This window comes from Silene latifolia, chromosome 2, assembly GCF_048544455.1.
Source record: "Silene latifolia isolate original U9 population chromosome 2, ASM4854445v1, whole genome shotgun sequence".
Lineage (NCBI taxonomy): Eukaryota > Viridiplantae > Streptophyta > Magnoliopsida > Caryophyllales > Caryophyllaceae > Silene > Silene latifolia.
In genome coordinates, this window is record NC_133527.1 from 192,227,527 (window position 1) to 192,238,858 (window position 11,332).

General features: G+C 39.5%; 4 protein-coding genes across 4 annotated transcripts; 2 read left to right on the top strand and 2 right to left on the bottom strand.

Annotated features, from left to right (window-relative positions):
* The first annotated feature begins 1,505 nt into the window (after positions 1-1,505).
* On the top strand, positions 1,506-3,128 carry LOC141644071 (BURP domain-containing protein 3-like). Its single transcript, XM_074453507.1, has 3 exons — positions 1,506-1,583; positions 1,753-1,864; positions 2,238-3,128. The coding sequence occupies exons 1-3, from the start codon at positions 1,545-1,547 to the stop codon at positions 3,026-3,028; spliced, it is 942 nt and encodes a 313-aa protein (XP_074309608.1). The 5' UTR covers positions 1,506-1,544; the 3' UTR covers positions 3,029-3,128.
* A 1,023-nt stretch (positions 3,129-4,151) lies between these two features.
* LOC141641848 (uncharacterized) lies at positions 4,152-5,273 on the bottom strand. Its single transcript, XM_074450495.1, has one exon. It carries the CDS (start codon positions 5,271-5,273, stop codon positions 4,152-4,154), a length of 1,122 nt encoding a protein of 373 aa, XP_074306596.1.
* A 19-nt stretch (positions 5,274-5,292) lies between these two features.
* LOC141641849 (putative mitochondrial protein AtMg00310) lies at positions 5,293-5,784 on the bottom strand. The gene has a single exon (XM_074450496.1). The coding sequence runs from the start codon at positions 5,782-5,784 to the stop codon at positions 5,293-5,295; it is 492 nt and encodes a 163-aa protein (XP_074306597.1).
* A 494-nt stretch (positions 5,785-6,278) lies between these two features.
* LOC141632142 (BURP domain-containing protein 3-like) lies at positions 6,279-7,825 on the top strand. Its single transcript, XM_074444717.1, has 3 exons — positions 6,279-6,506; positions 6,657-6,768; positions 6,860-7,825. Exons 1-3 carry the CDS (start codon positions 6,468-6,470, stop codon positions 7,657-7,659), a joined length of 951 nt encoding a protein of 316 aa, XP_074300818.1. The 5' UTR covers positions 6,279-6,467; the 3' UTR covers positions 7,660-7,825.
* The last annotated feature ends 3,507 nt before the right edge of the window (positions 7,826-11,332 follow it).

Genomic DNA, 11,332 nt, shown 5'->3' on the forward strand with positions numbered 1-11,332 from the left:
CAGTTAATTTTTTCCAGGTTCAGGCACTATCAGATTGCTCATATTGGGTGTTCGATCGGTTATCAATTCAAATTCTCGATCAATTTTTGAATTCGGGCTTATTTTGCTAGGGAGTCATTGTTGGGCCTTAGGCAAAGGTCTTTGAGAATACTTCATAGACAATTGGGTGGTCTAATGGTGAAAACATGTAAATTTGAAATGTCGAGTAAATATGTGGTGAGTGGTGACAGGTCAGATCGAGTTCTTTATCAGATATTATCTTATCAAGTTATCAACATACACCCACTTTCCGAATTATTTCTTTAGGTTTTGTTATTTGAGTGTCCTAGTTATTTTTTTGTTTTTCCATTTTAAATAGGTAAATATTGTTTTTCTTCCGCTTGTTAGGAGTCTTTTGGTTTTTGAAATTTTAAAAAACGATTATGTCTCATTTTTATGTCTTTGTGCCAAAAGCAAACATATATAAATTAACTGAGACCGAGAGAGTATATTTTATTTAATGTTTAGTTCATATTTTGAGCATTATTAAGCCAATTGGTTCTCTTGTCATCCATACGGTTGAGCTAGTATAGGATCACGAGTTAACCTAGCCCGATTCTGCTTTAGGTTGATTTATGACAAATAGAGTTGTTATTGAGACTATCAATTTTATAACTTGAAAACATTATCATTTATCATATTGGTCGGGTTGAGTTTCCTGAATCGTCTATCAGCTTTCGTCGGCTCTAATACACGTTCCAACTAAAACGAGTAATTTTTTTGTTTTTCCATTTTAATAAATAGGTAAATGAAATGCTTTCTACGTTTACAATCAGCTTGCATGGGACACAACTCACACAAAGTCTATGTTGGAATACACATCATAAACCACCATTTTTACTTGCCAATTCAAGTTATATTTCCATTTCGGGAAATTTACCCTTGAACTTTGTAATTTTGCACATGGTACCCAACGTTTTAATTTTGTGTATATTATATCCTTCATGTTTGATTGTCATGCACAACATATCATTTTTGTCGCGCTGTAGGAAAGCTCAATTGCGCATAACTCCAAGATCGGAATTCAGAATCGGCCAATTTTTTTCCGCTAAATCATTATCTCGTCACAATCTACGATATGAGAAAAAAATTGCTGACTGACATTTCATAGCGTTTTTTAAACGAAAATTTCAAATCAAACATATCTTCGGTCTTAAGTATCCGAATGATCATTTTGTTTTATCAATCCATAGATCTTAAAGCGTTAATCAATTTGAAAAAAAATTGGTCAATTTCGATTTCTGATCTATAATTTATGCTTAATTGAAAATTTTAAAAACGATAAAAATGACAAGTTGTGCTTGAAAATCAAATTTCAAGGCTATCATGTGCACAAACTTAAAATGTAAAAAATGACAAAGTTCAAGACTATCACGTAAATTTTCCGTTTCCATTGTCCATCTTTCACTATAAATTCCAACCCCACCTACAATTCCCTACAACTCCCTCTTTACATTATTATTTTTTGTCTTAAATCTCGTTTTAGTACCGGAAACTTTACTACAATGGCATCCCCTCTGCTTCTTGCTCTTATACTTATTTCTGTGAGCTTTTCTTGCTCTGCCTCTATTACGCTTCCATTAAAAAAAAGTCCTTTTTTCGAAAATTAAGAATTTTAAAAAGTTACGACGACTTCAACTAAGAAGCGCCATTTAATTTAACCTTTTGTGTTTTTACTGAAATTTCGTATCTAAAAATTTGTTTATTTTACAGCTCGCAATGATGCCAACACCAAATGTAGCCGAGTCTCCTGCTGAATCGTACTGGAAAATGAAGCTTGGCAGCGAGACGGACATGCCAAAAATCGTCAAGGATGCACTCATAGGTATGCTTATAATTTAGTCTATTACTCCCTCCAATTTTTATTTATCCTCCCTTTTCTTTTGGGCACAACAAATAAGAAAAGTAATAAAAAATGAATAAGGGTGTGAGGTAATACTTCAGATGCGTAATCCTTTATCTCTAAAAACATAGGCAGAAATAGGAATAAAGTTCTGAGTAGCGAATTATCCTCATGTTGTTTTATACTTACGTTAAGGTTCCATATTTATTATTTAATAAGTCTTAGGTAACAAAAACCGATAATCTTAAGTGTTTTTGAAAGTTTACCCCTTGCTACTACCTAGGTTCGCCGACTACAAAACAAGCTCTGTTTGCGACAGTGTATGAAAAATCCTAAGAGAGTTAATTTTTTTCAGGTTCAGATGAAAATGCAAAAGTTATGATCCAAAAGGGCTTCTTCACAATAACAAAAGAAGTAGAGTCAAGTAGTATGTGTAATACAGAAGATCATAATTATTCGAAGGCCTTTAACAATACTCTTGAAGATATAGATCCTACAAAACATTCAATCTTTTTCATCGAATCCGATCTAATCCATCCTGGAAAAACATTTAAGTTAAATTTCATGAAAATCGAAGACAATGCAAAGTTTTTACCCGTTCAGGTCGCCAAATCAATACCATTTTCATCAAAAAATTACCCTCAAATTTTGGAAATGTTCTCTGCAAAACCGCATTCAACAAGTGCTGTAATAATGGAGGATACAATCGAGGCTTGCGAGAAAAAAGCAATGGAGTTTGATGAAATGAAGCTTTGTGCACTTACACTAGAAGATATGGTAGATTACGCTATATCATACGTTGGGCAAAGTATGTCGACGGTATCAGGGTATGTAGACAGAAAGATACAGGATGTTCATACAGTATTGAATGCCAAGAAAATTGAGAGTGATGGTGCTATGTTTTGTCATAAGATTTGTTATCCATACGCCGTGTTTTACTGCCATAAACCAAAGGAAACAAATTTATACGAGATTTCGATGGTTGATTTAGAAGGGAAGACAATGAATGCAATTGGTGTTTGTCATGCGAATACAGCTTTTTGGGCTCCTAAACATTATGCCTTCCAGATGCTTAAGGTGAAGCCTGGAACTGTTCCTATTTGTCATTTCCTCAATGAGAGGAGCATCGCTTTTGTTCCTAAGTAGAAATATTCGAAAGCACACAACCGTTTGATCGGGTTGTGTGCTTAATCGTATTATTTTTATGTTAATGTTGAAATAAGCATTGTACAATAAAAATGTTTCTAAGACTTGTACTACTTTATCAGCTTAGTTATGAGCAATGCACAAGTTTAGTAATTGTTACGAGTAATTGTTACGAGTACGGAGTATATCGTAACTTAGGTTAGCTGATAAAGTCATGAGAGATAGTACTTATGACCGGAGTTCAAGTTCCGTAGCATCAAATTTAGTAATTTATCATGATGGATCCCTATCGCCAAAAAAAAAAAAAAAAAACAATTCAATTCAAATTTACTAAATTTGATGCCTAAAATGAGTACCATTCGGTTATATTATTTGATTTAATTTTTGGGTCGATGCGGATCGACTCGGGTTTTAGCCACTATCAAATACTCATATTTGGGGTTCGATTGGTTATCAATTCAGATTCTCGATCGATTTTTGGATTTGGGCTTATTTTTCTAGGTCTACACAAAAGGGTTATTATTGAGCTCATAGGAAGCAATCGGGGCGAGTCATTGTTGGGCCCTAGGCAAAGGTCTTTGAGAATACTTCACAGACAATTGGGTGGTCTAATGGTGAAAACATGTAAATTTGAAATGTCGAGTAAATATAGTAAATACTATACGTCAAGGCGAGTTCATGTCGAGTCATATGTGGTGAGTGGTGACAGGTCTGATCGAGTTCTTTTCTAGATATTATCGTATCAAGTTATCAACATACACCCAGTTTCCGAATTATTTCTTTAGGTTTTATTATTTACTAGTGTCTTAGTCATTTTTTTGTTTTTCCATTTTAAGTAGGTAAATATTGTTTTTCTTCCGCATGTTAGGGGTCTTTTGGTTTTTGAATTTTTTAAAAGCGATTATGTCTCATTTTTATGTCTTTGTGCCAAAAGTAAGCATATATAAATTAACTGGGACCGAGGGAGTATATTTTATTTAATGATTAGTTCATATTTTGAGCATTATTAAGCTAATTGGTTCTCTTGTCATCCATACGGTTGAGCTAGTATAGGATCACGAGTTAACCTAGCCCGATTTTTTTTTTTTTTTTTTTTTGAAATCCCAAAAGGGATGGGAAACTATCATATCAAAAGAGTAGCCAAACCATCATTCACATCAAGCCTCGGAAGACCGCCTTCCCACAGTTTCTTCCCCGACCAAAGACCCGGATAATGAGCTAATGGATGTGTTACCTTAGTACAATTACGGTTAACAAAACGCCAAATTATATCCTCTACGTTACGACTAAAGCTTCGAATTTCATCCACAATTAGATACAAGCTGCTGCGACCCGTCTTCCCATCTCGTAGAATGTCGATTACAGTCTTGCAGTCGCTTGCCATGATCAGCCGCCTGCATCCCCGCCGCACCGCCTCCTTCAGCCCCTCCAACAACGCCTCTGCCTCCGCCTCCTCAACTTCAGCCATTCCCCTTCTGTGTATAGCCATAGCCCACACCACATCCTCCTCCCTGCCTCTACACACGACCCTCATCCCAACTACCCTCCCCTCTTTAACTCCCGCGTCACAACAGACCAAACTCCAACCCTCTGCCAACCGACCCCTGCACCCATCCTCCCTCATTTGTCCCTTCCGTGCTATGCTGCCACCATCCCCGCTCTGTCTCTCCACCCCACAATCCACCTCTGTCCTAATCTCCTCCACCCTTCTAAGAACGTCCCCCACATCGACTCTCCTCCCATCAAAAATCCATTTATTCCTTGCCTCCCAAATAGCCCAACACCCCAACATGATACTCCTCCTCTCATCCGTCCCACACTCCCTCCACAAATCCTCCACCCACTCCCTCACCCTCTCATGCCCAACTTCCTTCTTAATCTCCACCCCCAACCCATCCCAAATTCCCCCCACCCAACCACACTCTTTAACGAGATGGAGACAAGTATCCATTTCGCTATGGCAAACCGGACACACAACATCCAAACCACGAGTTCGACGTGCAATGTTTTTCTTTGTAGGAATCGCCTCGGAACAGAGTTGCCAGAAAATTTTTTTAACCCGCGGTAAAACATTCGAGCCCCACACTCCCTTCCACAACCACTTAGAGCTCGTCCAATCAAACGGGCCTTGCTCATCCACCTCCTCATTCATAAGAGCCCGATAGGCCGATCGAACCGTATATCTACCATCCTTTTCCAAAGCCCAACTCCAAATGTCCTCACTATATACCTCACTAAGCCTCATATTAAGAACCGCATCTTGCTCAAAAGGTAATAACAGCTCGAATCTTACTCGAATCCCACATCCTCCCATCAGCTCGCATCAAATCCGCAACTCTTATATCCTCCCTACCGGCTATTCTAGGCGACAACACCATTTTCGAATTCGACCCCTTGAGCCATGGATCACTCCACACCTTCGTGCCTTGTCCGTTCCCAATTCTCCTGATGCCACCCTTCCTCACCACGGTCCTTGATTCCCAAATGCCCTTCCACGTAAAACTCGGGTTCCGCCCTAGCTCAGCATTCATAAAAGCCTTCCCTCGATAGTACTTAGCTCGTAGAACCCTCGCTAGTAAACAATCCGGCTCCGTAGTCAATCTCCACGCCTGCTTTCCCAACAAGGCCATATTGAACTTGTGGAAATCTCTAAACCCGAGACCACCCAAACTCTTTGGTCGAAAAAGCTTATGCCAAGCCACCCAAGAAATCTTTCTCTTATCCCCATTCGAACCCCACCAAAATTTAGAGACCATTGATCGAAGTTCTTCGCAAAAATTGCTAGGGAGTTTGAAGACACTCATAGCATATGTAGAGAGTGATTGGGCAATAGCCTTTATCAGAACTTCTCTACCGGCCTTCGATAGCAACAAACCACGCCACCCTTGCAATCGTTTACTTAGCTTATCTCTCAATAGGCTCGTTAAAGCGCTCTTGGAGTGCCCAATAATCGTGGGCAAACTTAGCCAGATTTTGGTTTAGGTCGATTTGTGACAAATAGAATTGTTATTGACTATCAATTTTATAACTTAAAACATTATCAATTATCATACCGGTCGGGTTGAGTTTCCTGAATCGTCTATCAGCTCTTGTCGGCTCTAATACACGTTCCAACTGAAACGAGTACGTAATATTCGATTATTGGATTATACATCGACATCGACATCGACGTCTCTAGTCTCCACATATGACTTATGACGAAACGCAATGCTTTCTACGTTTACAATCAGCTTGCATGGGACACAACTCACACAAAGTCTATGTTGGAAATACACATCATAAGCCACCATTTTTGCTTGCCAATTCAAGTTATATTTCCATTTTCCATTGTCCATCTTTCACTATAAATTCGAACTCCACCTACAATTCCCTACAACTCCCTCTTTACATTATTATTTTTCGTCTTAAATCTCGTTTTAGTACCCGAAACTTTACTACAATGGCATCTCCTCTGCTTCTTGCTCTTATACTTATTTCTGTGAGCTTTTCTTGCTCTGTTTCTATTACGCTTCTATTAAAAAGCGTCCTTTTTTCGAAAATTAAGAATTTTAAAAAAGTAAGAAGCGCCATATAACGTTTTGTGTTGTTTTCTTGAAATTTCGTATCTAAACATTTGTTTATTTTACAGCTCGCAATGATGCCAACACCAAATGTAGCCGAGTCTCCTGCTGAAGCGTATTGGAAACTGAAGTTTGGCAACGAGACTGCCATGCCAAAAATCGTCAAGGATGCACTCGTAGGTATGCTTATTATTTAATCTATTCTACCCATTTATCTGGAACGGGTTTTCGAGACAACACTTTGACCGTATTTTGCGTACATATTTTTCAGGATCAAATGGGAATGCCAACAATGTCCTAAACCATATAATCCAAAAGGGTTTTACGCTATCCGAAGAACTGGAGTCAAGTATCCGTAAAGTCGGATCAATTCAGTTTTACAAGAAGGATTCGCTTCAAACTATTCATGAAAATCAAGATCACACAAAATATCCAATCTATTTCCTCGAAACCGATTTACTCCACCCTGGAAAAACATTGAAGTTAAATTTCATGAAAACCGAAGACAATGCCAAGTTTTTGCCAATTCAAGTAGCCAAATCAGTACCCTTCTCATCAAAAAAGTTACCAAAAATTTTAGGCATCTTCGCGGTGAAACCAAATTCGACAGGTGCGGAAATAATGGAGGATACAATCAAGGCTTGTGAGACAAAAGCAATGTCTCAAGAAAACAAGCTTTGTGCAGTTACACTTGAAGACATGGTAGACCATGTTACATCCCATGTCGGAAACAAAGTGTCGACATTACAAGGCTATGTAGACCGAAAGATACAAAATGTGCATAAAATTGTGAATGCTAAGAAAGTTGAAAGGGATGTTAGTATGGTTTGCCATAAGACGGGGTATCCATACGCCGTGTTTTACTGTCATAACCTTAAAAAGACGGTTTTATACAAGGTTTCGATGGTTGATTCAGAGGGGAAGAAAATGGATGCAGTTGGTGTGTGTCATAAGGATACATCTTCTTGGAATCCTAAGCATGTTTCCTTCCAACTTCTTAAGGTGAAACCTGGAAGTGTACCTATTTGTCATTTTCTCGACGAGAGAAGTATAGCTTATGTACGTTCTTAGTTAAGTACTCCCTTCGTTTCAGTCAGTTGTTTACCTAACGGTATAAGGGTTTGTTTGTGTACTTTGGTAAATTGTATTGCAATCGAGTTGTGTGCTTAATTGTATTATGATGTTGTCTCGAGTGTTTGATAAAACAGGATTACAATAACAGATTGTCAATTCGTCATACTAAGCCAAACATTCATCTACCTAGATACAATTATACTTTCTCGTATGTAACTAAACGACTATTTAGTTTGGTCCCACTTAAAATCATTAAAAACAGTCTTATACAAGAATATGTAGATGTAAACTAAAGTTAAGTGTCTTTTGGTGGTTGATGAGTCGTAATTTGGTTACATTTTGCCCCGCATTTATACCGATTCGACTCGATTTTGTGTGCTTAATTGTCTAATAAGCTCATTTAATTACTAATTTTAGTAATAATTAGTCGTATTAATTTATAATTAATAATTAATTGTATTTATGTATAATATTAGTATTATTATTATTATATTAATTTAATGTGCAGGCAAGACGGGAAAGTGAGGCGGAAGAGCCAGACGGGATTATGAGAAGAAATGGCGGAGGTGAAAATAGGCCAAATCATGGAAAAATAAACTAAGTAAAGGAGCAGCTGCTAATTTCAGACGGTCTTTACTGAGCTATTACTACCACCTCCGGCAACCGTGGCAGCCACCCATCACCACCACTAACATCCTCCCACTTCCAACTTCACAACCCAACCTCACATAACTACCATTGACCACCGTGGAAGCCACCACGACCTCCCCTATACCCCATGTCCATCGACATCAATAAACAACAACCATCTTCTCACCACCATAACAACTACCATGGACCACCTTGTCCGCTACCCACGACAACCACGACAGCCCAACACTCCCCTATCGCCGACGAACACCACCGCCGACCGCCACAGCAGCGGCCAAGGTCACGTTTTCCCCTTCATTTGTCCCGCAAACAATCAACAAACAACCCCTTGTACTCCATGCCGGTTCGGCATCCGTTTCTCCCTACCGGCAGCGCATTACAGATTTTTCTCCTTTTGCTCAATGTCTCGCTACCGGCATAGGCACCGGCAGCCGTCTCACCGGCACACAACACCTCTTTCACTTCGCGCATCAATTCTCGCTGCTCTCTACCGGTGGCCCTTCGCGGGTGCACCGCAATCACACACACCCCATTTAATTCTCGCTTCTTGCTTCAATGGTCTCGCTATCGGTGATCACATGGCCGGCGGGCCGGCAGGGCCCCCCTGCTCTGTTTTTGCCCTGTTTTTGACGGATTAGAGTATGCTGTGCGTGGATGAGTTTGCTTTTTTTTTTTTTTTTTTTTTTTTTTTTGGATGAGTTTGCTTTGGAGGATTAGAGTGTTGACTATTAACATTATTATTATTTTTTTTTTTTTTTGAAAACCACAAAGAGGGATTTAAATTTGCATATATGAAAACTCGGAACTACACGGAAGTCGACCTTCCCATACTTTCCTACCTATTACAGAATTCAAAATATGAGCTAAATTGTGAGCTACTCTAGTATCCTTACGGTTTACATAGCGCCAAATAACAAAATCAAAATTGCCACACACTTGTCGTATCTCTTCAATGAGCAGATATAAAAAACTCCGTCCCTTCAGTCCTTCCTTCAGAATGTCAATGACGGACTTGCAGTCACTCTCCACAACAACTCGTCTTGCTCCTCGCCTAGCTGCTTCCTTCACTCCTTCGAAAATTGCTTCCGCCTCTACTTCGTCTGCCTCCGCCATACCACGTCTCCTCTCCATCACAGCCCACTGTACTACATCCTCATGATCCCAACACACCACGCCCAATCCCACGCCCCATCCCTCCTTTACTCCCGCATCACACATGACACGCACCCATCCTTCCTCCAGCCTTCTATCAAGCAGCTCCCTTCTTGTCATCCTACTGCCCACGCCCTCCTTATTGTACCCTGCGCTGCCAACACCCACCGACCCATTATTTCTCCCTAGAACCCCTATCTCCATCTCCATTAACAGCTCCTCCACCCTCCTCTTCGTTTTACCCGTATTCATCGACCTTTCCTCAAAAACCAAACCATTCCTAGCTTCCCAGATTGCCCAACAACCCATCATAAACTTCCCTCGTTCCTCTACCCCCATCTCATGCCCAACTTCCTTCTTTGGCTCCAAACCCAACCCGTCCCAAATCCCTCCCACCCAACCACAACCCTTAGCGAGATGGAGACAAGTCTCCACCTCAGCTAAACAGACCGGACAAGTAGCATTAAAGCCTTGGATACGTTTTGCTACATTACCTTTTGTGGGAATCGCTTCATTGCATAGCTGCCAAAATAAAACTTTGACACGAGGCAGCACATTCGCAATCCAAATCCCCTTCCATAACCATTTACTCCGAGCATGGTCAGACGGCCCTTGATCAGCTCCTTCATCATTCATTAGAGCACGATATGCGGAACGAACTGTATAAATACCGTCTTTTTCAAATGTCCTCCATATTTCCTCCACATAATCTCATATTAAGGACCTCATCTTGTTCAAAGGGCAAAGAAAGAGACCGTACCTTATGCATTATCCACGATTTTCCATCAACTACTATAAGGTCAGAGACCATTAATTCCTCTCTCCCAGTCACTCTAGGCGATAGCACATATCCCGAATTTGAGCTTCGAATCCAAGGATCACCCCATATTTTAGTACTCAATCCGTTCCCTATACGTCGCAAAGCACCATCTACCTTAGAAATTAGACTAGAAATTAGATTAGAAATTAGTCTCTCTTATTCTCTCAATATTGTAAGACAAGAACATCTCCATTTAATTTTCCATTTAAATCAAAGTTGTAATTTTTCTTCTATATTAATTTAGTTCCTCTTTAGCTTATTCAAGTTTTACAATTATCAATAGTTTACATTTACATTAGTGGGGTGCAATTTGAAGGAGGAGGAAATTCATCCTTGTTATTCCAATCCAAGTTTCCATCTTTATGGTTGTTGGTATAATTCTTCCTCTTATTTCTCTCTTTATTTTCATTTGTATACATTTACTTTTTCTCTTCCTTGTTCGTGTTTCCAATTGTTGTTTCTCACCCAAAGATTGAATCTTTGAGTTGTTGTGTCAAAGTTTATGCCTTTTTATATTAATCTCATCTTAATTAGTTTCTTCTCATAGTTTTGTTGATTTATTGCATGTTTAATTGTAGTATTCAATTTCATATCATGTCTATGGTTAAAGAATTCATCTTTATTAATTATTTTGTCTTAATTACCATGATTAGTGAGTAGTCCTTTAACTAGGACTCGGTTTAATCCAACATGAGTAATTTGCTTGATTGATTCCCTTTAAAAGGTAGTTGTTGGGGAGGATTAGTAAGGGTAGACTAGAGGATTGATTTTGTGAAGTGGTCAATTTTGGGTAATGTTGGTTTGTGACCCTTGTCCACCAACGAAAGTTGGTTAGGTCGGGAATCGGGTACCCGGAAACCGGTCATATTGCTAACCTAGGTTGAGACCGAAAGGGAGAACCGGGGAGGGCACCTCTAGACTAGCGTTTGAATTCGACCTTCGAGAGAAAGAGTTGGATGACCCGGAAAATTATGAGGGCTAAATGGACTTAGGAGATGCTAGGATACCTTAGAGAAGTGCACGTTTCTAGGGTAGTCGAGGCCTCTA

Excerpts from the sequence above, each read along its gene's own strand:
- LOC141644071 (XM_074453507.1), top strand. The coding sequence starts at position 1,545 with ATGGCATCCCCTCTGCTTCTTGCTCTTATACTTATTTCT. Across the intron at positions 1,584-1,752 it reads TTGCTCTTATACTTATTTCT|CTCGCAATGATGCCAACACC; the intron begins GTGAGCTTTTCT and ends TTTATTTTACAG. Across the intron at positions 1,865-2,237 it reads CGTCAAGGATGCACTCATAG|GTTCAGATGAAAATGCAAAA; the intron begins GTATGCTTATAA and ends AATTTTTTTCAG.
- LOC141641848 (XM_074450495.1), bottom strand. The coding sequence starts at position 5,273 with ATGAGGCTTAGTGAGGTATATAGTGAGGACATTTGGAGTTGGGCTTTG.
- LOC141641849 (XM_074450496.1), bottom strand. The coding sequence starts at position 5,784 with ATGGTCTCTAAATTTTGGTGGGGTTCGAATGGGGATAAGAGAAAGATT.
- LOC141632142 (XM_074444717.1), top strand. The coding sequence starts at position 6,468 with ATGGCATCTCCTCTGCTTCTTGCTCTTATACTTATTTCT. Across the intron at positions 6,507-6,656 it reads TTGCTCTTATACTTATTTCT|CTCGCAATGATGCCAACACC; the intron begins GTGAGCTTTTCT and ends TTTATTTTACAG. Across the intron at positions 6,769-6,859 it reads CGTCAAGGATGCACTCGTAG|GATCAAATGGGAATGCCAAC; the intron begins GTATGCTTATTA and ends CATATTTTTCAG.